Consider the following 26,601-nt stretch of genomic DNA (forward strand, 5'->3'; position numbering starts at 1 on the left):
TTGATTCTGAAATATATATTTATTTTTTTCCTGCATGTAGTACGTATATAATTTCTTTACCTGGGGCATAGATTCCGGTAAAGGCTTTGTAAACAGTAGCTCTAAAGCAGAAACCACAAGATACGTAAGACTAAGCCGCTGAAGCACACCCATAATTCGGATATCACTCCAGGATACTGTAAGGTAGGATATATACTGCAATTAAACATTTAATAAAGATATTCCCAAAGCAGCAAGGCGAAATTCATGCACTTGTTTTACAGTAGACACCTTTGTGCCCACTTTCCAATAAATATCTTTATGTATGTCCAGTCTTAGAATGTTTTAGAAGTATCATTGCTTCAAAGAAAACTTAAAAAAAAAAAAATCTATCTATATCTCTCTTGTCCTAAACTATCCTGAGTATTTGTGCAGGGGCTTTGTCTAAAGTTAATAAAGTAGTAAAATTGCTAATTGGTTTTAAAACATTAAAAAAAAAAAATTACTCCATCTTTACTTTACAATCATTCAACTTGTTTGCCAAAGTCACTAGCCATCCTGCAGTACCAGAGGCCTTTTACCTAGGTAAGGAGCATGCACTGTTATAGCAGGCGCTATGATTTACAGCCTGCTTGCGCCACTCCGGACCCAACCAGCTTCAGTCCTGCAGCGCTTCTCCCCTCTGCAGAGGCAAGGCCCACTTTGCTTAGCAGCTTGGAAAGCGCACAGGTCAGCCCAGCGACACATGCTGCTGATCTGAACTAACAATCTTCAGGAGAAAGCAAAGCATAAAGCCCGGAATCAGGGAAGCTATGCAATCCTGAAAATTAATCTTGAGAAAACGCCTTTAATGCCTGAAACTCACATCTATGCTACTGATTAAGATGAAAGTCCATAATGACCCATTAAAGGGGTTTTACCACAAAGTACATTTTAATCAATAGGTCTTAGAAAAATAATAAGTTCCACAATTGGATGTGTTAAAAAAAAAAATGTTCCTGTGCCGAGATAATCTTATAAATGTGTCCCAGCAATGTACTGATGTATTGTGTAATGGTTGTGTCTGGAACATAGTCTACACATACCATACAGTTTAACTCCCCCCAATCACTCTTATAAAATAACTAAAATAAAAATTCTTACATGGTCCACGACAGTAATTTTCATTGATCACAAACAATCCAATGAGGAAAAGCTGAATGCTTCTCCAAAGGACTTTCCAAAATAGTTTCCATCTGGAGATTCCTTTACGCAGCATCGAATTCAGGGACAAATGGATGGAGGTTCCCATAATGAAGACAAACCTACAATAAAAAAGACCAGATCTCAAACAGAAACAAGCACACAACCCATCGTGAAGAAAAAGGTCTATTAGAACACATCACATTGTAATGAATAAGATGCATATAAGACCATTGCTTACCATGGAAAAACCAGATCAGCTATTGTAAGACCTGTAAATAAATAGAATTGCATAAAGTTCTTATAAAGTATTGTCAGTGCACCAGTTTAATGTATTTTATTGCTTAGTGAACTATACAAATGCGCTTATATTTATAAAAAAAAGTGGCCATTTCCATGAGATCAGCACACTGAATTTTAGTGAAACGCTGTGGCCATCATATATTCATAACACTATGCAGAATTTAACATCGCTACTTATTTTGACAAAGAATAGAGAAAAGGACATTAAACTTTCTACAAATGGTATCTAATAATCCAAGGAAGCTTACCATTCCAGCTCTGATGTTTGAAGAACCAGTAGCCTCCTCCACCATAATTTACAAACACCATGATTATAAGAGAAAGCCTAAGACCAGAAAAAAACTAAATGTCATCCATTTATTTTTAAAAATTAGTTCAAATACATTAGGAAATAAAATAACTAAGGAGTACAGGCTGCCTTTACATAGTTATACCCTGCCACATGTCACTACTTGTATGGCACTTGGGCGTCCAGCTCGGTTTATTGACCATGTGGCTGCATACACAGAAAGTAAGTGATTGTGTGGTCACATCCGCAACGCAATGGACAGACTCGAAACACTCAATGGATACAGAATATGAACATCAGAGGACTTGACTTCGTAGAGTATTTGCAAACAGAGATTTTTGAGGAGTCTTTTGTAGTGAATGCACTTTGAAAAACACACACAAAAAAAAAAACAAAAAAAAACACAACATGACTTAATCTTCCTATTTGCTGTTCACACAGTCAGTCTTGAGTGTTATTTCCCACTTCAGGTTTTGAAAAACGCCTGGTGAGAGACAAGAATGTGCATGTCACTTCTTTGAAGAATCTCCTGGTGAAAGATGCTTTGAACTAAGCATTTCCCAATCAAAATTCTGGAAAAAATAAAAAAACAAGCTTGAAAAACTCTTCCAAATCACTTCGGTAAAGAAAAAAAAAACTCATGAAAGAGAACAAAAGAGTTTCTTAAAGCAGTTTCCACTAGCAACAAACAAAAAAAAATGTGTGCAAATACCCAGCAATTGTCCTTCTAGTTTCCCTTGTTTAAAAGCAGTCTGTAACGAGATGTCCATAAAGGGTTACTGCTGAGTGTGCACGCCACATCAGTATCCAGGGGGCCATGTACAGTGTCCAGCGTCACAAAGTGGACTCCATTTGAAACTATAGGGTGAGTTTTTTCCAATAGAAATGTTTTTTGATCATGTCAGTGGGTGGTGGGAAATAAAACTGCATTGCCAGGGTATTGTTGGGGGCAGAAAAGATCAGAGGCCTAAGTCCAAAGACATATTTTGATGCCGCCTTCTCCCCACTGCAAAACACGTAACAATTAACAAGATGCTAACTTTCAGAGTAGCTAATGTAGTAAATGTCACCTGCAGTCCCATGTAACCCCCAAAGATAAAGTGACAACTCTCTAAGCATGGCGGGAAGAAACAGCTTGGAATTGGCCTCTTGGCCAAGTCATCCATGTGACATGGTCCCCGGTCAGCTTCTAAACGTTTGTTTTCTCTGAAATGTTGCAGAATATCAGAGCAAGACATACCTAGCTTGTAGGATAGATCCAGTGTCTGATACATGTTGCCCGTTATTCAGGCAGCATGTATCAGCTGTCAGGTTCCTTTTAACATATATACTCCATTGGAAGGGGAAAATAGGGTCAAGGGCCAGTGGACCTGTCCAAGCCTTGTTTCATCAAAGCACTAATGGCAGAAGGCAGTCTTCTCAGGGGATACAAGAAGTGATCTCATAACTGTTCTCGGAGCTACGATGCTTGCCGATTGGTGCAGGATCAGGTATATCATCCACACACTGCACCAATCAGATGCTATGGAGCTCCTGGGATCGCACTCACTAAATCTAATCTGACAGCGCTGCTTCCAGTCATTTCTGCTCTAATGAACATGACAAGCAGCAGATGGGATTCCTGCCCGTTCCCCATCTGCTCTTGCATCAGTGGGATCCTGATGCAGTGCGACAACTGGTGGAGCTCGGGGCCGGGATTCTGCAAGGGTTGAAAGCAGGGAGCGACAATCTGTCCTAGCAGGGAGCAGAAACAGACTTGGGACGTGGGCCACCGGCTTGACTCTGGAAGGCAAAGGTGCGTGTATGCCAAGCGTGGTGACACTGTACCTTGTAGAATATTAAAACAAACTAAACTTTACTAAAAATTGAAAAATGCAGCACTAGAAATGTGGGGCAGTGCACTTATGATTCAGGAGCACAGGCCCCGAACCAAAGTGACTAGCGACACCACAGCTGTAGGGGCAGACCTGTGTAAATTCCATCATGATCATCTCATTCTAAAATCAAGAATAGTTCAACTCCAAGCGAAATCTGAACCAAGGCTTATCTATTATATTGCTGAACCCTTGAGACCAGTCTATGGATATAAAGGTTTGGGAACATTTTTGCAAAATATTTTGTTGCGCATGACATTTCTTCTACCCAAAACTTCTAAAAAATGATGACCTTAGAGTAAAAAAGTAAATAGTTACCCTCTAAATGTGTCAAGCGACCGGAGTCTTTGGGGCACAGTATTCCAGGTAGTGTAATGGGCGTCCTGGCTGCTTATATCAGTCCTACTAGGGGAACCAAGCTCCTGGAAACCCAACAAATACAAAGAATAGACTGAATAGACTGAATGAATGAATGAATGAATGAATGAATGAAGTGACACCACATATCAATTCCATTAGTTCAGACCATGTGTTACAAACAACCACACTTGTAAAATATGTAAGCCACGTAGAATTTCTTATGCCACGCAAGTTTTGTGTAGTAAAAAGGCAAGGCCAATGGAATATGTAGACTTGAAAGCAATTATAAACTCACAGAATTAATGAGTCGATCAGTTTCAACAGGGTTAATCCGCTTGCATAGCCAATTCTGTATGGTGTTCAGTCTAAAAAGATCAAAAAAGTTTTATTTAAATGACAATTGTTCTTTCAACAAACTTTTCATACATCAAAAGTACAAGTTAATGTAAGAAATTGCTTCTTTCTCCTCTTATGAGCCACTTCTTCCCCTCCCTCCTGAACTTATCATTCCTTCTAAATTAAAAAGAAAAAAATAAAATAATCAAATCCATCTTGCCCAATACAAGACGCAAAGAGGTGTCAGACACCAATATGCGGTGTGACCTATGAAAGGGATAGTGAGGAGGGAGAAGAGGCAGAGAAACCGTGCCGAGTCTAGCCAGCATATCCCAGCTCTGAATTCACAGTGAGTGTATGCCGTTCTTTGTGGAGTAAATGTGCACAGTCTCTACACAACTGTCCAGTGAGTAAGAGCACAGGGGCAATTATAGGAGCACCGGGTCAGTAAGTAAGCACTATGATGAGTTAGTACTTTAATAGGTGACTTATGGTAACATTTCTGTGTGTGCATTACATAATATTAGTATTGCATGGTACCATTATTTGTTTTGATCCTTTTGCTACTAATGCTATGCGTAGTCATTTTTATTTGTGCAACGCAATGTACAAACCTATTGCTTGCTCAATAAAATGGCACTATAATCCCGGGAATTAATAGCACAATGATATACATGAACTGTATGGCACTGATTTATAACCATTTTTTCTTGTGTGGGAAAATTGTTTGGGTAATGCATGGTACAACTATTTAGACAGAATAGGTAACTACTGTGTGTGAAATTTAAAGGGGTTTTCCATCCGTGTTCTACAAACGGCACTGTGTGCTCTATAAAGAAAAACCACCACATACTCTCCTACTAATCCGCTTGGCTGCACTATTCAAACTGAAAGGAATTAGACAAGTGGGGGACTGGGGCAGTGGTGTGAACTAGCTGGAAGTAAGTAGGTGTGCGTTTTGTTTTTTTATTTTTTTAAGGAGTATAACAAAAGCTGTTTCTAATGTAGAAAGGTGTGAATAACCAGAAAATTTAACCCCTCAATTAATTTATACAACTGTGTAGCCCTTTAAAAGATAAGCCCAAAAATCCCTTTAGGACCCCAAAATGCTACTCCAGCATGAGAAATCGAATTTTGAACTTGTGTCTGGAAATCCATTGGGGCGTGACTATGCATTTCTAGCCTCTCCGCCTCACGCTGTATTTCCTACGTAGCAGCGCCCTCCACTGGCTGATTAGTAGGCCGTTAGCCAGGGGAGGTTGCTGCTAGTCAGGGGAATACAGCGTGAGGCGGAGAGGCTAGAAATGCATAGTCACGCCCCAATGCACTTCAGACTCAACCTAAATGTAATTTCTCAATGCTGGAACAGAACTTTGGGGTCATAAACTGGCTTATCTCTTACACAGTTATATTAGTGGTTTGAAAATGTAAGAGTTTGACAGGTTCCCCTTGAACACTATTGTATAACAGCATTAAAAGCTTGTCCATACACAACATATGGAGACAGAAAAAAAAAAAGTGCATTTATAGGAAACCAGCAGAAGAAAGGAAAACTACCAAAAATATAGCGGCTGTACATGTCCTTAACACAAAAGAAAGAGGATTAAAAAAACAAAACAATGATAGTCGGATGAGACAGTATACAATGGATAATGTGACCGTAAACATTAAGCCGTGTCTAATAAATTGTGTTTGCATACCAACAATAATAATCATTGGTGCAGCTGCATAAAAAAGGAAGTAGAAATGCTGAATTTTTCATTTTATGAGCACAAGTTCCCGTTTCATTGCAAATTCTGATTATCCAATGCAGGATAATTATTACATTTCTACCAGACACAATGTTACTTCATTGATGATCCCTACACAGTTAGTTACAATATTAAAGATGTGCATTTTATTTTGTGAGCTATGAAATACATCCATGACTTCTATAAGTTATACATTCAAGTAGAGTCGAGTGGGGAGAACTTGATGGGGGGCCCGTGACTAGATCTCTGGCCCAATGTTCAAAGTAGGTTTTCTCCAAAACAATGCAGGGTTTCATATTGAAACATTTGTTATTTTTATTTCGGTAGCTCAGGTCCGATTCACACAGCCCTGGTTCAGCATTACTCATGTGACATGTGAACTTTAAGCATTAGAGGTGGTGTTCACTTCTTGGACTACTCCTTTAAAGGGAATCTGTCACCCCCTGGGACCTATCAGACCTCTAATATGGGCATACAGGTGATAGAAATGTAAAGCTATACCTACCTGTATGCCTCATATTAGGAGGTTTGCTTGGTTTGAAATTGCTTTTTATTAAATTAGTTTTGACATGCTTCCCGTCCGGGGGATGCGAAGAAATCCCCGCCTATTAACTTAATTTCCATACCCCCCCACCTCACCTACACGTCACTGGGCCCTGTGACGCTTAGTTCACGGCCGGATCCCGCGCCTGCGCAATTTACCTTGTACGGAAGCCGCAGTAATCCCTGCCGTCTGTGTAGCCTTGTAGAGCAGTAAACTTGAGCGCAGGCGCCGGTGAGTCACTCTGCCTTCCCGACACCTGCGCGCAAGTTTCCTGCTCCACAGGTCTAATTTCAAAGCAACCAAACCTCTAATATGGGGACTACAGGTAGGTATAGATTTACATTTCTATCACCTGTATGCCCATAATAGAGGTCTGATAAGTGCCAGGGGGTGACAGATTCCCTTTAAAATAAAACAAAAAAAACACATACTCCCCTCCCAGACTGGTGCCATTCCACCAATGTCAGCGCTGTGTCTTCCAACCCTCCGTTCAACATTGTAATGTCAAGTAAGCGCTGCACCCCATCAATGGCTGCTGATGGGCTGCAGCCTTCACACTTCCCTCAGATGGAACAGTTTCATCTGAGGAAAGTGTGAATGCTGCAGTCGATCAGGGGCCATGGATAGTGGTGTCATGGAAGCACCGGCAGACACAGCACAGTGCCGACATTGCTGGAATGGCACTTTATTGTACATGGGGGACTATAGCATTTAAGAAGTTATTATCCAATGAGTGGTAATCTAGACAAGACAGAATCAAAAAGCAAAGAGACCAGCATGAATCTCTAGATTTAACTACAGGTGTATACAAGAGAATAAAAAAATAAAAAAAAGGAATAAGAAGTGAAGAAGATTATGCTTACCTTAAAAAATACGATCCCAAGAATAATACTATAAAGATGGCCACATATATGAAAAATGCAATGACAATGGCTGCAGAAAAAAGGAAGAAAGATAGTGGATTTTAGGGAAAAAAAAATATGACAAAATGCAACTGCTTTGTGAAAGTGTTGCATTTGTGGTTGTAAGTACTCACGAAGGTTGGAGTAGCCTGGGTTCTGATTAATAATTATTCCACAGGTTACATCTTGGGTAGTGGAATGGTTTGCCTTCACCCACAAGGAGTAGTTTCCAAATTCTCTAAAACTGTAATGAATTCTGTGGAGAGAAAAAAAAAAAAAAGTGCAACTCTGAAGTTTAGAACATTATGGAGCTGCAGAGAGACTTTTCAGCCCTATACATTTCATTCAATGAGGGCATGAAAGGTAATCCTACACATTAGATTAATGTTAGCCGAACGAGCAGATTCTCTGATGTAAAATGTTGGGACGATAGAAAGATTGGGCATGTCGGATTTCAATATGCCTGATTCTTTGATAGCCAACAGAGATTGTAAGGGTATGAGCAACTTTACATACAATAAAGTCTATGGTGGTTATTATGAAAACAAAGTATTATTCCCACTTAAAAAAAAAATTTTTCAATTTGGCCTATTATATACAGTAAACATAATGTAAGGAAATTTTTCCACGGAAAGCGTAAATTCACATAAGTCAACTCATAACCTGCAACCATTTGTTCTTACGGGAAAAGGTTCTTCATAGGACTATTACCTATTGAGACCACCTACTTGTTCTTGCGGTTGCTCGGGAGGGATACCTGTCCATACATCTAACAGTTACCTAAGGTGTATGGCCATGGCATAATAGTTGGTGGACAAGAGAACTCATCGATAGAATGGCATTATGAAGGTCCAAAGATATAAATGAATAAAGAGAAACGCTAAATATGCTCTAGTATTCTAGTGAAAGGTAATTATTCAAAATATTTTTTATTTCATTAGTTGGAAAAAGAAACAGATGAAAATTAGGAAGGAGTTATATTAAACACTCACCGACAGAGCTCTGCTCTCCCTGAGGTGGCATTAATTTGTAGAGTGATTGGGTGCCGAGTATCTACTACAGCTACATCACTAGCACGCTCTATCCGATGGTCTGATATAGCTAAAGTCTGATACAGGCACTGGCAAGGGGAGAGAAAGAAAAGAAATTGTCACCATCACTATGCTAAGTACGTGCAATATCTTAAAAGGGGTTTTACCACTAACAAATAATTTTAATCAATAGATCTTGGAATAATAATAAGTTCCACAATTAAATGTGTTTAAATAAAATGTTCCTGTGCTGAGATAATCTTATAAATGTGCCCCTGCTGTGTACTGTGTAATGGCTGTGTCTGACCGTGCAGGAACATGGTCTGATCATACCACATCTCCTGGGCAGGGGAGGAAGCAAGAGAGTATACAGATATTACAGCAGGGGATCACAGCTGATTCTTTATGTGAGATAAAACATTTCCCTGCCTGTTTTTAAGCAATGTTTTATCTCACAGAAAGAATCAGCTGCGATCCCCTGCTGTAATGTCTGTATACTCTCTTCTGCTTCCTCCCCTGCCCAGGAGATGTGGTATGATCAGACCATGTTCCTGCACGGTCAGACACGGCCATTACACAGTACACAGCAGGGGCACATTTATAAGATTATCTCAGCATAGGTACATTATTTTTTTCAACACATCCAATTGTGGAAATTATTTTTATTCCAAGTTCTACTTTATTAATTAAAATGTATTTTGTTCTAGAGTAAATATTATAAACAGTAAAGCTTTATTTTTATTTTACTCACTTGTATAGCACCATCATATTCCAAGCAATTTATAGACATCACTATTGTATCCATTATTGCCTAATATTAAGTGTTTATACTACTTAATGATCAATTTTAAAAGTAGCCTCAAGGTGCAAAGGTGAGAAAAACAAACAGACCCCACCATAGGGGATAGCAGTAAGGCTCACTTCACATTTAGGCCACGGCCCCACCATCAGTATTCGGTCAGTATTTTTTCTCAGGAGTGGGAGCCAAAACCAGGTGAGGAACAATCAGAGAAAAGGTATAATAGAAACAAGTCACCAATTCTGCATTTATCACCCACTCCTGGTTTTGGCTCCCACTCCTGAGAAAAATACTGACCGAACACTGACAAAATACTGATAGTGGGGCCGTGGCCTTAGTCAGTGTATTCCGCTGAACTTACAAGCCTGAATTGCAGAAAGCTGTATTCAGAAGCATATGGCAGCGTATCCATGGACTAAATGGTACCTGCATGGTGCAAGTGCAGAAGAACACCGCGGGAACGGAGGACAGGTGAGAAGAATCCCCCCCCCTGTTATGTGCACTATGGGTACATTCCTACAATATGGGGATCTGGAAGGGGGACGTTACAACAAGATGAGGACCAGTTCAAAAGGTGTATAGAAAAAATAGTATCACTAAAAAGGTCACGCAAAGAATGCGGCCCCCCAAATTCAATTTTTTTCTGTGTGCAGCCCATATAACAATCTGAGTTTGAGACCCCTGGCCTAGAGCATCAGTAGGGTCCTATCAGGCTAGTTAGAGACCACTTAGTGAAGGCTTTAAATCTCCTGAGATGTACACTAGTTACCAACTATCAGAATTAGTGACATGATTTTGTGCTTGCAATGTCCAAACAAGTCATTAAAAAAAATAGCTATACCTCGTAACACTGGTCAGAAAGCCAATAAATAATTAAAGGCTCGTGGGGCAACTCGTTGTTGATTAACAGAAGAGCTTGGTCCATTTTTAAATGAGCTGGTCTTTTAGACATACCTAATAGAAAAAGAAAATAAAGATCATTAAAAATAAATATTAAAAAAATTAAACCAGTGACAAAGAACAAAAATAAAATGAATTTAAAACTATGTACGGTATGTTGCAAGCAAATTTCTGTAAGATCTGGCAACACCAATATCACGGTCTCAATTTTCACAAGTGCAATGACAGATCTGCTATGATCAGCTTTGTAATAGTAGTAATGGATGCCTCTACAGAGAAAGAACGAGAAACCACGAGAAACCACCTAGTCACCCGGGGAAAGAATGCAAGGGAGACTAGGTGGTTTCTAGAGCTCCAGGACTTTAGTTTTTCAGTGGAGCACAGGCCCAGGAAACTACATGGTAACACAGATGCCCTGTCCAGACTTTCATGTTTAGCAAGAGAAGGTGCCAAAACTCCTGGCTTTGGGCAGATGGGAGGATATGTGACAAAGTCACTAGCAGAATACTGGAGAGGAGATATGTTTCACTGAGGCTGTTAACTTCTGTGATGTCAAACATGGAAGTTCCCTCCTGCATGGTAGATGCAGAGACGGTTAATCAGCCATGTTTAAAAGGGTGTGTTTTATGTGAACAACCATAGAGCAAGCGGGAGGTTGTTCTTCATATCTCCACCTCAGGGTGTGGTCTGGGCTATAAATATCCAGCCTTTTGACTCAGGTGTAGTTCAGTATCTGGAGAGGCTTGCTCCAGAAAGGAGCTTGCATGTGTTTTTGCTAAACCCTGAGTGGCCGGACCCTGGCATGTACTAAGACTATGCTGAACATTTTCTTTTGTTTTTCTATTATGAACTCTATATTGGTTTGGCGTTTAATAAACCAACAAGAAATTTAAAGAGACAGTCCTTGTGTCTACCTCCGTGTGCAGCCGAGTGAGCAGATCTACCACAAATAAATTATGTGTAATTATGTCTATATGTACACACTCAATCCCCCCTCATTGGATCCAATAATGAAGTACCGCAATTACCCTAGATAATGTATGCAGGGAAACATCAAAAACGAAATGAAAACAGACTAAATAGATTTATGGGGCAGCACAGTGGTTCAGTGGTTAGTACTGTTGCTTTGCATGCTACCCCATAAATTTCTTTAGGCCGTGGACTCCTCCAAGTAGAATATACCTGAAAAACGTCCAGATCTAATGATGAGCGCAAGTGCTCGTTACTCTAGTTTGCTCAGAGTGCTCGAGTGACATGTTAGAGTCCCGGAGGCCGCATGTTTTGTGGCTGTTAAGATACCCTCAGAACATTCGGTGATTGCCCGTGTTTGTCAGGCAATCCCCGCATGCTTTGTGGCTGTCTAACAGCTGCGAAACATGCGGCTGCAGGGACTCAAACATTGAGCACGCAGGATATTTGGTGCATACCCGAGCACCCTAGGCAAACTGGAGTATTGAGCACCTGCGCTCATCACTAGTCAGATCACTTCTTTTAACCACTTTTTGTCTGAAACCTAAAGCGGTTAAATAACGACCAAAAGACTGAACATATGAACAATTAATTTTTACGTACAAAATGCATGTTTTTAGAGTAGACTTCCTCTTACTGAAAAAAAAAAAAAAAACTCTTAAACACCCTTTGGCATTTCATTACAACATTGTAAACCATTACTGTATATTTGATTAGTCATTAGTAAAATAGTAGTGTAAAAGATAGTTATTCTGGAAACTGAAGTAGGTCCAATTCATCATTGCTTTTACACTTTTTTTGGTCTATTTTTGTGCGCATTTTACACCAGTTTTTCTGTTTGCACCATATTCATCTTCATTTGCGCCTTTTTTAAAGTCACTGTATGTGTTTGGTTTTCCAGCTTACCATTGTATTCAGGGCTCCAGATCTTTTCACCCAAATCATCAATTGCAACTTTTTGAAAAGTTGCAAAACGTTTGCGCAAATGTACTCCAGTCACCCCCCCTAAAATTATTTTATGTACGCCAGAATTTGTGAGTTTTTTTTTTTTTTACCTAAAACAGTTTAAAAAAAAAGGTTTAGACAAAAAAAACAAACAAAGATTTTTGACTTTGCGCAGAATTCATGAACAGCATCAGCTGTTTTGAAGAATTTGGTGCAAAAAACGCAAATACCACAACACAAGAAGTGACCCCCACGAATAATGAATCAGGCCATAGGTCACCTGCATGAAGTCTATCTAGCACATGCAACAATGAAAAGCACTTCAGAAAGAAGGCTCAACCGCTGCTGTATCATTAAATGTCTTCTATGATGCCAGATTTTTTTGTTTTCATTGTTGCAAGTCATTAGGGCATTGTTAGTATAGGATTTATTAGTTAGTGCTGTCAACTCTATTACATGTCATATAACTTGTACACAAGATAATTTCCAGGTCATATGCCTTTATAAGCAGTTTATTTCCCCCATTTTCTAGGCTTAAACATGTATGTGGCATCCTTTACTTTGGAAAGTGATATGAAGAATGCAATGCATAGCATAGGGGGATTGGATGGGGAAAGATTTTAATATATATATATATATATATATATATATATATATATATATATATATATATATATATATATATATATATATATATATATATATATATATATATATATATATATATATATATACATATACAGTGGTGGCCAAAAGTATTGGCACCCCTGCAATTCTGTCAGATACTACTCAGTTTCTTCCTGACAATGATTGCAATCACAAATTCTTTGGTATTATCATCTTCATTTAATTTGCTTGCAAGAAAAAAACACAAAAGAGAATGAAGAAAAAATCAAATCATTGATCATTTCACACAAAACTCCAAAAATGGGCCAGACAAAAGTATTGGCACCCTCAGCCTAATACTTGGTTGCACAACCTTTAGCCAAAATAACTGAACAACCGCTTCCGGTAACCATCAATGAGTTTCTTACAACGCTCTGCTGGAATTGAAGACCATTCTTCTTTGGCAAACTGCTCCAGGTCCCTGATATTTGAAGGGTGCCTTCTCCAAACTGCCATTTTGAGATCTCTCCACAGGTGTTCTATGGGATTCAGGTCTGGACTCATTGCTGGCCACCTTAGAAGTCTCCAGTGCTTTCTCTAAAACCATTTTATAGTGCTTTTGGAAGTGTGTTTTGGGTCATTGTCCTGCTGGAAGACCCATGACCTCTGAGGGAGACCCAGCTTTCTCACACTGGGCCCTACATTAAGCTGCAAAATTTGTTGGTAGTCTTCAGACTTCATAATGCCATGCACACGGTCAAGCAGTCCAGTGCCAGAGACAGCAAAGCAACCCCAAAACATCAGGGAACCTCCGCCATGTTTGACTGTAGGGACCGTGTTCTTTTCTTTGAATGCCTCTTTTTTTTTCCTGTACACTCTATGTTGATGCTTTTTCCCAAAAAGCTCTACGTTTGTCTCATCTGACCAGAGAACATTCTTCCAAAAAGTTTTAGGCTCTCTCAGGTAAGTTTTGGCAAACTCCAGCCTGGCTTTTTTATGTCTCGGGGTAAGAAGTGGGGTCTTCCTGGGTATCCTACCATACAGTCCCTTTTCATTCAGACGCCGACGGATAGTACGGGTTGACACTGTTGTACCCTCGGACTGCATGGCAGCTTGAACTTGTTTGGATGTTAGTCGAGGTTCTTTATCCACCATCCGCACAATCTTGCGTTGAAATCTCTCGTCAATTTTTCTTTTCCGTCCACATCTAGGGAGGTTAGCCACAGTGCCATGGGCTTTAAACTTCTTGATGACACTGCACACGGAAGACACAGGAACATTCAGGTCTTTGGAGATGGACTTGTAGCCTTGAGATTGCTCATGCTTCCTCACAATTTGGTTTCTCAAGTCCTCAGACAGTTCTTTGGTCTTCTTTCTTTTTTCCATGCTCAATGTGGTACACACAAGGACACAGGACAGAGGTTGAGTCAACTTTAATCCTTGTTAACTGGCTGCAAGTGTGATTTAGTTATTGCCAACACCTGTTAGGTGCCACAGGTAAGTTACAGGTGCTGTTAATTACACGAATTAGAGAAGCATCACATGACTTTTCAAACAGTGCCAATACTTTTGTCCACCCCCTTTTTTAAGTTTGGTGTGGAATTATATCCAATTTGGCTTTAGGACAATTCTTTTTGTGTTTTTTCATTGAAGACAAATTAAATGAAGATAATACCAAAGAATTTGTGATTGCAATCATTTTCAGGAAGAAACTGAGTATTATCTGACAGAATTGCAGGGGTGCCAATACTTTTGGCCACCACTGTGTGTAATATATATATATATATATATATATATATATATATATATATATATATATATATATATATATATATATATATAATATTGGTCCATAATTCTGTTCTAAAAAGTATTCACTATGAACATGATGGCTTTTTTTGTAGACATGGTCATTAACACCAGCTTGACATTTATATTTCTACTAGATGGTTGCCCGATTCTAACGCATCGGGTATTCTAGAATATGTATGCGGCCGACCAGGCGCGACTAATCAGCGAAGCACTGTTTAAATGGGTTGTGCACTACTTTAAATTAACCCCCCAATGTATCCCTGCGGGGCCCCTAATGAATTTTGTAATTACGTCATGTTGTCAATACTGCTTGTTACAACATCGCTGACCACGCACAGCCAGCACGTAATTCCCCCGGCTGCAGCCGGCTCTTGCTTCCGCTTACATCATGATTATTTGCGGCTGCAGCCAGGGGTCTCCTGTTCCGCGTACCACGGTGAATGACGGGCTGTGGGCGGGATTATCCCCCATCGTGTCACACCCAGCATCCACCGCGCGCTCTGTCAATGAATGCGCGTGCGGTGGATGCCGGGTGTGACGGGATGGGGGATAACCCCACCCACAGCCCGTCATTCACCGTGGTACGCGGAACAGGAGACCCCTGGCTGCAGCCGCAAATAGTCGTGATGTAAGCGGAAGCAAGAGCCAGCTGCAGACGGGGGTCACATGCTGCCTGTGCGCGGTGACCCGAGTATAAGCCGAGACCCCTAATTTTACAACAAAAAACTGGGAAAATGTATTGACTCGAGTATAAGCCTAGGGTGGGAAATGCCGCAGCTACTGTTAAATTTCCATATCCTGGTATGTATGGCTCCCTCATCTCCTAATTGTGGTTTGTATGGCTCCGTCATTCCCCTAATCCTGGCTTGTATGGCCCCCTCATCCTGGTTTTGTATGACCTCCTCATTCCCCCATCCCCACAGCACAGTTAAAAAAAATAAACACTAATACTCACCTTCTTTCTTTACCTCTGCTCCAGCGCTGTCAGTCCTGTCTACAGCAGCTCCTGGCAGGATCTGAGGCACAGTACGCGCTACATCACACACTGTGACTGACAAAACATGTTCAGTACGTCATGGGCAGTTGGTGAGTCACATGACCACATGGGCGGAGTCAGCCCTGCTATCTCCCGACGGTGGCGTACTTATTTTAAATGTGGCGCCAATTGGCCGGAGAGAGTGTTTAAATTTGGCGCCAAAATCGCTGATTGGTCACGGCCGCGACCAATCAGCGAACCGTGTTAGTGAGGACTGGGGAGCGGCGCTGCCTGTGCGGGTACTTTTGCTGCGAGCAGCCGGGAGATGACCGGCTAGCGCCGGTCATCTCCCGGCTGCATCGCCACTGACCTCCGTGCGGCAGATGAGCCGCTAACGGCCGCTATCTTGTTCTGAAATCCCGCGTCGCTGATTGGCCGCGGCCGGACCAATCAGCGATGCGTGATTTCCTAGACGGACAGACAGACGGGATAAGCCGATTATATAGTAGATGGCTTTTATGTTGCACAAGTCCACAACTTTGGAAGGACTGGGTCCATACTATTAGTATTGGATAGAAATATGGTGCATAATTAATAAGCATTTCTAGCTAAGTTGTAACAAATGGTTTTATATTAGTATGGTCATTAGACCCTCCCAGCAAGAGTAAGGCTGGTGTCAGACATCTGTGTTTTGTGGTTCAAGTACAGACTGCGATGATCAGACCCAAAACTGGTCTTTCGAACGCGACAGCCTCATATGTCTATATGTACTCAAGCTGAAAATTACAGATGTGTGAATCAGTCCAAAAGCTGTGTTGGTTTGCATTACATTTACTTAAAGTGATTGTCCAAGTCTAACATATTGAGGACCTATCCGAGGTGTAGGTCATGAACATCAAGTAGGTGGGAGTCTGATATCCAGAACCCCGCAGATTAGCTGTTTTCTGCTCCTGCAACAGTCAGATGTAAGCAAAGACCAGCACTGCTCCGTAAATCCTATAGAAGCCATTCCTGGGCACGGCACCTTTTCTCCCATTGTAGTGAATGACAGTCAATGTGCCGTACCTGTGAGTGCCGTTCTGGCACCTTACATTGTTTACATCGGCCACCCCTGCTGCTGATCGGTTCGGGTGACTGGTATCAGAACCACTAGGATTAGATATTGTTGATGTACAATATAAAAGTCCACCTCACTCACCAACCCAAAAGCTGCACAAAGCACAGCACCATGGGACCAAAGAAGCAAAAACATCTTAAATACCGTAATATCGGTTAAGAATCAAACATTATCCAGACAAAGACACAGAAATACAGTCTGACGCGTTTCAGAGGTATTCTATAATCTTAGACAATGATTAAATGATCACCTACGATCAAAATGAGTCAACTACTCTATTTCGGTGTCTTTGTCGGGATAATTTTTGTGGATATTTAATAAGTCAAAATTTTAATAGGCATGCCGGTGCTGGAGATCACTTTTCGCAAGTTATTGATGTGTTAATCACATATAAACCCTCCAATAAGTCTTCATTCCATCCTGAGGCCTAGCATTTTATCTGAAAAAAAAATTGTGTGCCACGCTGCTCTATTCTGTCTATTATCCTTCTCCATATCTTCTAAAGAGGATCCTAACACAGGTGTGAACAGAGTCTAAGATACATCACCTCAAATAAAATGTCTGGATATTACTCAATTTATTCTACAACAAGTGAACAAGTCAAATATGGAACAAAGACTTTTAGTCCCTCCACACATTACTAGATGAATGTGTGCCACTCATGTGAAAGGAGTTTCAGCTCATGCAAAATAATTTGCTGCAGCTCCCAGAAGATGTGGTGAAGGGAGATGGATTGGCCGTGGAACATTTTATCTACTTGTTTCTGGAGGCTGGAAACAAAGGGAGGTGGCCATCATTATCCTATGACAGAGTGACCTTACTAAATAGATGTTCCCTCCAAAATGGAATATACTGGATGACATAAGTCACTTGGTGGTCAGATCCTGATGACAATTTGATGTCAGTAGGGACATTCTGATTGACCTTTTAAATTACCTGTCAAAGAAATTGCACAGGTTGGGATTTTATTTGTCCGTGCCTGTTGGCAGAAAAAGCAGGAAGAGGTCCAACATTAAATAAAAACCTGCATTGGTAATGTCACTGGCACAACACTATGAAGGAAGTGACGTAAAAAGCGGGAGGATACGTACTTTGCGTACGCATTCTTCGTACGATCCCTTAGCTAATACCCTGGGCTACGCAATCGGAAATAACGTATTACGTTGGGACCGGAAGTGACGTTAAACACGGTGGTACGCTAGTTCCTTAAAGCTTGCGTCTCGTAGTCAGGGTAACGCTGGGATTGATCACAGGTGAAATTAATCTCGTGGCACATGGCATTCCACAGATATATAGGGATGAATCCCACCATTGAACATGCGGTTGGACTCCGGTATACAAGGAGCTATTATGCGGGCATCTATTATGGCTCATCTCCTCTAATATTTCTTGTCCCCTGATGAGCCCCACATTGAGGAGGGAGTGAAACGCGTAGGGACGAAGGGACTAATCCTAAGGAATAACTTTACTGCTGATGATTTTACACCAGTCTGAGGGACCTTGAAAATTGATGCCTGGAGTGCTGTTACTATTTTGAGGAGTTCTGAATTGTGGATTGACTATATTCAGTTATGTACAAAAAGGACATCTAATGGACACCACTCAAGGCACTGTGTGAATCTCAGATGGACTAGAGATTAAGAAAAGTTTATTACTATTTCTTATTTGGTCTGACTAGTACACATTTCTACCTATTCCAGTGGGTTGGGACGAAGGGATTAATTATAACCTTATTTGCGGATGACTTTACACCAGTCTGAGGAATCTTATAATATTGATGTCTGGAATATTGCTATTATAGCTTTGGGAAAATTTGTATTGTGGATTGACTACATTTAGTTATTGTACTAAAGGCCAACTAATTGATATCATTTATGGCATCGCTTGAATCTTAGTTTGATTGGGGATGAAAATATTCTTAATATTTTTTTCGGACTCGGTCTGACTGGTACACATTTCTATCTACTTATATTAGTGGGCTACTGTAAATCAAAAACCTTCTATTTGTGCAACTATATCTATTTTTGCCCACTTCCCACTGATATGGTATTGTTGTAATTTCTTATATTGAGCATGTCAATTATGACATGAATAGTCTACAATTGGTCCATTTATATGTATGTGTGTGGCATCTTTTGACTGTGTAGGGATACCTAGGGAAAGGAGAGGGACAGCCTCCGAGGAGCGGGGACACCATCTGAACCTTAGGGTGAAAAACACTCTGCTGTTAGGTAGGGAGAGCAATCTTATTAGGTGCTATCCGGGGTAAGTTTGTCTGAATTAATTGCTAATTTCATTTTTATATTCTCCTTACATGGTATCCTGTTTTTGAGATATATGTGTAGTTTTTTCTCACTTGTACTATAGAGTACACTTTTAAGGATAATTATTAAAAGTTAATTTTTATTGGCTATTTTTTCTGTCTATGGTTCTCTGGTAAATATATATACCCTATTACCAATTTAGTTTGGTGAATATTTTTCTGGTGTTACCACAACACTATGAAGCACTTGTACTACAATAGCCCTTTGTGTAACATCTAGCTGATGCATCAAATGGAGCTTCCTCAAAATCCTGAGGGCTTGCAGATACACATCGGAGATTTGGAAGATCACTGCTCCTTCCTTGCTGGGTGATGATGACTTGAGTACAGTTGAACAAGTTACTATCCTGCATAGTAAGGCACAACATCGGCTTATAGGCAACCAGCTCCTTGTACCCAAAGCTGCATTTCACAGTTGAGACCATTTTAGAGCAGGTCACAGGGTTTCCTTGAAGTATGACTGTCCTATCCACATTACACATATGTAATGAGCGAGCAAAAAATAATCACACAGATCATAACATGTTCTATAAATAATCTACAGGTCATTCAGACCATAAAAGTATAGTAAATGAAGCATCTGACACTGAGGTAGAGCTGATCCACAGATGCTGATGCAGAGGACACTCAGCATGGCCTATTGCCCCACAGTATCATAACACACTGGGACATTCATGGTTAATTGTTCACTCATTACCCCTGTGGAGGGTAATTTTAGACAAAGCCTGATTAGTGCAGCAGGGTCACATTTCTTTTGGTGTGTTAAATATAGGACAGTCTCCAGGGGCAGATGAGAGATACTATGTCCTCCGGCCTGACCGATGTAGCGGGATTGGTATCCAGAAAGTGATGCTTTATTAAAGCGCCCAACCCATCACCCCTTTCTGCATTATTTTGTGCCCCCTTTCCCCATCAAAAGTAGCCAAAGGTCATTTACTTCTTATAATCCAACTGAAACATCATGGCCACTGCGGCTTTTTTTTTTACTAGGACATCAGAAAGGAAAACATCACATCTGCAGCCGGGCTAGAAGGAGTCTATGGTGATCCTGACATCAGGAGCTGCACAATGTCACACACAATGTAACTACACTGACACAATGTGTACACCTCTACCACAACCACCACATCAGACAGGCATGCTGTGCCCAGCGCCAGGGTCAGGCCATGGGAGAAGCACTTACTGTCTGCATGCTGCCTGCTGCTGCTGGAGGAGCTGACCAGCAGGATGAGGCTCAGGGTGGACACCAGGCACAGGCAGTGGGCAGAGGCACAGGTGGGCCATGCCAGCCCCATCCTCCTGCTGTCACCGCTGCTGTCCTCACTAGTGGGCTTCTTCCACCGCTTCTTCCGCCTCCCCCTCCGTTTTCTCACTTCCTCCCTGTTTTCCAGGGTTTTCTCGGTGTGAGGAGCCCTCCAGCTTAGCTGAGAGTGCTGCGGTGTGCACAAGCTGTGTCCCCGCCCCCGGATTACAAGCTGCCGGTCTCCGGTGCTCCCCTATTAGAGCATTACTTCCTGCCCGGCCGCTGTCATCCTCATAGCGTCTACCTCGCTACACCTTAAAAATCACGAGCTCAGACTGGGACTGTCGCAGCCAGGAACGCCCAGCAGCCAATCACAGATCAGAAGCAGCGTGGGCGGGTGACAAACCGACCAATCAATGAAGAGCTATTGAAGTCATATGGTACGCGTTTGCTTTTTGTTTTGTGCTAAGGTGGATTTATTAAAGACGGTCACGTGGGTTTCTTCACTTCTTTTCTGTGGGGCTGTGTGACTGTACCACCGCATGCTCAGCATATATACGGGGGGCAGAAGTTACTGTACCCTCTGTACCCAGGACCTGCCACTACCCACATAAAAATATAGCATGGAGGGGCAGTTCCCTGCATTTATTTGTATAGGGAGTTCCAGTAGCAGCCAAATAAAAGAGTTTTCTAAAATCACATTCACACAGTGCGTTACTTTTCGGGACGTACTTAAAAGACTGAAGAAAAGCAATAAAAAGAATGAACGTGATAACTTATAGATGTAAATGACGCGCCCCCTGGGCCAGTGTTGTTTGGGGGATACCCGGAGCCGGATCAGATGGGGGTTGTAGTCTCCGAGTGGCGGTGACCCAGTCCGTACCCAGGGTGTCAAGCTCAGTGTGTGGCAGTCCTTATAGATGTTACTAGATGTTCTTTTGTGTCGACTACGCCACCCGTTGATTTGCGGTCAATACGGCCGCCGCTGCAGCAGGGTCCGCTGAGGCTGGTGGTATGTGTGCAGCTTCGGGTAGTATAACCCCCAACGGGAGGGGTATAGCCTCAGGGGGTCAGGTGTAGAGGATGGTGGTAGTGGTGGTGCAGTGTGGATGTTAAGAAGACTCCGAGCCGGGCTGTGCAGTTCAGGGTTTTTACTTACTGCTGTTCTTGTGGTCACTCTGGCCTTAAGTGACCGCCCGAGCCGTGCTGCGTCCACCAGGTCTTGGACTCGGCCAACCCCCAGGTGATTCTGGAGCGTGGTCCTGAGCTCCCTTTCTGACTTGTCCTTCTCTCTGGCCTTCCCCACCAGGGATCCACCTAAGTCCGGCTCCCTCGGGCCTCTTGTTGGTAAACCCTTGTCTCTGGGTTCCCTGACCCTATTCTTGGTCTGCCTTCCGGGTGGATTTAGTGGGTGGTCGTGGCAGATCCTGCCCACGACCTCCGGTCTCTGGCTGAGGATTAGTGCCCTCCACCAGCTTGGGATCCGGTACCCTTGTGCCAACTCTTCACCCTCTGATCTAATCTTGGGTTCTTGGAGTTCTCTCTTCTCCCCCTCTGGGTCCTTCTTTCTCCTCTCTCTCTCTCTCTCTTGGCCTTGGAGCTGCTCTCCTCCTCTGCTCCTCAGGTTACACTCTGACAGACTGACCAAACCTCTACAAAAGACTGACGTCTCACAGACTGACCCTGATCTAAGATGGTTCCCACCTTATATACTCCCTCTATGTGTGAGCTCAGGTGACCAGCACCCAATGAGCTCCTAGCTTTACCCAGGCTGCTCCCCCTATCTGCCCCTACACTACTGGGATGTTCCAACCCCCCTCCCACTCCAGCCAGGGACAGACGCTGTCGTACCTGCACATATATTGGTGGGAGTACCGTCGATCTGTCCCTCGGAAATGGGATGTGTGTAGTGTATGCAGCTATCTGAGCTCAGTTCCACACTCCATCCTTACCCGGGAGTGGAATATCACACCTCTGGGTTGAGGTGCAATACCCCTGTAGCAGCCGAATCCTCAGGGTGCTACATTCCCCCCTGGTAAATCACAGCACGTCCTCGGGCTGTAAGATATAAAAACATCCAAAACATACAATTTTTTTCATAAACATAAACATATAAAACATCATAGATATATCAGCAATAAAACGTTTTCATAAATAACATTCCTGTAAACATTCCTGTCTCTGGTTCCTCCGGTCACGGTGCAACTTGTGACCGGGTAAAGTGCGACAGTCTCTTTTGGAAGAAAACAGTTTCCTATAAAACCGATAGGGGGCGCTTTAGGAAGCGCAACTATATACAAAGGGGATATGGCCGCTCTCAGTCCTCGGCCAGGTATTAGGAACTAGGGACACACGGGCATCAGTTCACACTTTGTCCCCAACGGGGAACATATTTTAACTAGAACAGTTCTTATACCCTGACGGGTAACTTTATACAGTCTCTCTCTACCGTACTTCAACGACGGCGTCCTCCTGCTCTTTCTTGTTGGTTGGTTTCAGTTTCAGACCCGTCCGGGTCCTCTTGCTCCTCCTCACACCGCAGCTCCTCCTCCGTCAGGCGATGCACATGGAGGGCGTAGGGTCCTTTGGCACACTTGTGCCGGGTGAAGGTGACCTCGTCCCCTACATACAGGTCACGACCTCTGTGTCCCTCCGGCAGATGGCTTTCTACGTCTCTGCGGGTCACAAAGACGTCGCCGGGGGTATGATGGTCTCTAATGAAGCCCCACCCATGCTGCATGTTGAATTTTATCACAGTCCCGGTGGAAGGGGGACCATGAGCTGCACGGGGATTCCTCCTGGTCCGGCTCTTCTGCTCCGCGCTCCTTATCTGCATTTGCTGTTCCCGGACCCGCCTCTCTCTCCGCTCCCTCTCGAAGACCTCGAGCTGCTGGCGGCAGCACTCTGCACGCTCCGCTGCGGCCGCCCGAGTCTCCTGAGTGAACCCCATGAGGTCTTCTCCGGTGGGGTCCCACTCAAACTGTGCCTCCTCCAGCGGGGGCGAGGTCCTCTTTACGGGCTTCGGAGCCGGAATCAGGGGTTCGCACATGGGCCTTGCTCTCTGGAGTTCCAGCTGAATATACTCCTGGGGCCATACAAAGGGCTGCCCATCCGGGCACGTATGCTGGGCGAACAGGTCTTCACCCAGGTGCGGCACTCTAGATGTTGAGGGCGCGTTGATGGTAGCGGCGCCCGGGTTAACCAGGCCTTGTGACCAGGAATGGGGCACCTTAAAGGCAAAGGGCACCGTAAGAACGGCGGCGCCCTGGGTTATTCGGCCCTGCGACCAGGCCGGTGGCTCCGCGGAGGTAGGGGGCGCTGTTGGAATAGCGGCGCCCGGGTGTACTAGGCCTTGCGACCAGGCCGGTGGTATTTCCTGCTTGGCCACGCTCGAGGTCGAGGCGTGTGACGTCACAGGGGTCGCGGCCGCGGTTTCCGGTTGAGGCCTAGTCGGCGGCGGTGACGACGCAGCGACGGGCACGGCAGGGGGAACTTCGGGCTCTGCGACGGGGAGCTGGGGCAGGCACGCGGTTTCCCGGCTCGGGGTAGAGACGTCCCCTTTACCTGCCTCCGTCCGTTCAGCTCCCTTCTCGGCGCCGTCTCCTGCCTTCATTCCTCCTGCGCCATCCTCAGAGGCGGTCTGTCTCCTCGTCTCGGGCGGCGTGCTCCGCTGACGGGTTCCGGTCTGCTGGGCCATCTCTCGGCTCCACTCCGCCAACGTCTCTCGCTGTACCTGGGCCATCCTCCGTGCGAGGCTCTCCAGCGCAGTCTGTGCACACTCCCGGTCTCGGGGGAGCTGTGCCAGGACCTCCACTAGGCCTAGTGGGGTTGTGGCTTGTAGCAGGCTCCTGACCACTGGGTCGGTGCTGCCTGTCTCTCCCTCCATCTCCGGGTAGGCTTTCTCTGGACTCTCCTCCAGACGTCTTGTCTCCGGGTGCGCTCTCTCCAGACTGCTCCAGGCGACACCCATCTTTGCTCTCTTGTTCTGTCTCCGCCCACATTGAGGGTGGTCCCGGGGCAACTTTGTGATTGTCAGTTCCAGGGGCAGTTCTCTCACGCTGATGGACACTTCCAGCATCACAGTCTCTGTTGGTGGGCGCGGTTTCCGCTTTTGGCGCCATTCTTCGACCTGGCCCACGATGGGAGGTGGCCTTTTGCCACCCTCTGGCACGCCCATAATGGCGTCCGCTCCCCCAAGGCGGGAAATCTTCGGAAATGGCGGGAATCGTCTCCCAGTGGCGGGAAACTCCATGGATGGCGGGAAAAAGCTGCAAATGGCGGACAACCGGCGGGAAACGACCTGTGATGGGGTCCGTTGGCGGGGACCCTCCGGAACCGGCGGGAGACTTCTTGTTAAGGTAACGGTGAACTTTTCTTCAGGCACGCAGTACCCGGTTGTTGCGGGCACGTTATCCTCCCGACTACGCCAAAGTTGACGCGCCCCCTGGGCCAGTGTTGTTTGGGGGATACCCGGAGCCGGATCAGATGGGGGTTGTAGTCTCCGAGTGGCGGTGACCCGGTCCGTGCCCAGGGTGTCAAGCTCAGTGTGTGGCAGTCCTTATAGATGTTACTAGATGTTCTTTTGTGTCGACTACGCCACCCGTTGATTTGCGGTCAATACGGCCGCCGCTGCAGCAGGGTCCGCTGAGGCTGGTGGTATGTGTGCAGCTTCGGGTAGTATAGCCCCCAACGGGAGGGGTATAGCCTCAGGGGGTCAGGTGTAGAGGATGGTGGTAGTGGTGGTGCAGTGTGGATGTTAAGAAGACTCCGAGCCGGGCTGTGCAGTTCAGGGTTTTTACTTACTGCTGTTCTTGTGGTCACTCTGGCCTTAAGTGACCGCCCGAGCCGTGCTGCGTCCACCAGGTCTTGGACTCGGCCAACCCCCAGGTGATTCTGGAGCGTGGTCCTGAGCTCCCTTTCTGACTTGTCCTTCTCTCTGGCCTTCCCCACCAGGGATCCACCTAAGTCCGGCTCCCTCGGGCCTCTTGTTGGTAAACCCTTGTCTCTGGGTTCCCTGACCCTATTCTTGGTCTGCCTTCCGGGTGGATTTAGTGGGTGGTCGTGGCAGATCCTGCCCACGACCTCCGGTCTCTGGCTGAGGATTAGTGCCCTCCACCAGCTTGGGATCCGGTACCCTTGTGCCAACTCTTCACCCTCTGATCTAATCTTGGGTTCTTGGAGTTCTCTCTTCTCCCCCTCTGGGTCCTTCTTTCTCCTCTCTCTCTCTCTCTTGGCCTTGGAGCTGCTCTCCTCCTCTGCTCCTCAGGTTACACTCTGACAGACTGACCAAACCTCTACAAAAGACTGACGTCTCACAGACTGACCCTGATCTAAGATGGTTCCCACCTTATATACTCCCTCTATGTGTGAGCTCAGGTGACCAGCACCCAATGAGCTCCTAGCTTTACCCAGGCTGCTCCCCCTATCTGCCCCTACACTACTGGGATGTTCCAACCCCCCTCCCACTCCAGCCAGGGACAGACGCTGTCGTACCTGCACATATATTGGTGGGAGTACCGTCGATCTGTCCCTCGGAAATGGGATGTGTGTAGTGTATGCAGCTATCTGAGCTCAGTTCCACACTCCATCCTTACCCGGGAGTGGAATATCACACCTCTGGGTTGAGGTGCAATACCCCTGTAGCAGCCGAATCCTCAGGGTGCTACATAAACATATGGAGAGGTATTATAGATTTCTTGTGCTCTTGGGACATGGAATGAATATGGAATATATGTAGATAATGGGGAAATGAACACATATCCCATATAAACTGGTATATATTATATTCTCTGTTCTTGTTAGGTGGGGAATGTACATGAAATATATGTAGATTACAGGGGAATGAACACATTTCATATAAACAGGTGTATATTATATTCCCTGTGCTTTATAGATGGGGAATGAACATGAAATATATGTAGATTACAGGGGAATGAACACATCACATATAAACAGGTGTATATTATATTCCCTGTGCTTTATAGATGGGGAATGAACATGAAATATATGTAGATTACAGGGGAATGAACACATCACATATAAACAGGTGTATATTATATTCCCTGTGCTTTATAGATGGGGAATGAACGTGAAATATATGTAGATTACAGGGGAATGAACACATCACATATAAACAGGTGTATATTATATTCCCTGTGCTTTATAGGTGGGGAATGAACATGAAATATATGTAGATTACAGGGGAATGAACACATCACATATAAACAGGTGTATATTATATTCCCTGTGCTTTATAGGTGGGGAATGAACATGAAATATATGTAGATTACAGGGGAATGAACACATCACATATAAACAGGTGTATATTATATTCCCTGTGCTTTATAGGTGGGGAATGAA

The 26,601-nt window shown here is 43.9% G+C and overlaps 1 protein-coding gene across 1 annotated transcript in view; it reads right to left on the reverse strand.

The window, feature by feature from the left end:
* The window catches only part of HGSNAT (heparan-alpha-glucosaminide N-acetyltransferase), a 39,992-nt gene extending 19,370 nt beyond the window's left edge, over positions 1-20,622 (reverse strand). Inside the window, exons 1-11 of the mRNA XM_073636988.1 lie at positions 20,182-20,622; positions 10,192-10,304; positions 8,513-8,640; positions 7,655-7,776; positions 7,482-7,551; positions 4,283-4,352; positions 3,946-4,049; positions 1,713-1,789; positions 1,403-1,433; positions 1,123-1,283; positions 61-176 (exon numbers count right to left, since the gene is read on the reverse strand). Of these exons, the coding sequence (XP_073493089.1) occupies positions 61-176; positions 1,123-1,283; positions 1,403-1,433; positions 1,713-1,789; positions 3,946-4,049; positions 4,283-4,352; positions 7,482-7,551; positions 7,655-7,776; positions 8,513-8,640; positions 10,192-10,304; positions 20,182-20,293 (1,104 nt within the window). The 5' untranslated portion in view covers positions 20,294-20,622. The remainder of the gene's footprint in view (positions 1-60; positions 177-1,122; positions 1,284-1,402; positions 1,434-1,712; positions 1,790-3,945; positions 4,050-4,282; positions 4,353-7,481; positions 7,552-7,654; positions 7,777-8,512; positions 8,641-10,191; positions 10,305-20,181) is intronic.
* Between the last annotated feature and the right edge of the window lie 5,979 nt (positions 20,623-26,601).

Source organism: Phyllobates terribilis, unplaced genomic scaffold (genome assembly GCF_046119375.1).
Source record: "Phyllobates terribilis strain yellow unplaced genomic scaffold, ASM4611937v1 Scaffold_1__5_contigs__length_1240528914, whole genome shotgun sequence".
Taxonomy (NCBI): domain Eukaryota; kingdom Metazoa; phylum Chordata; class Amphibia; order Anura; family Dendrobatidae; genus Phyllobates; species Phyllobates terribilis.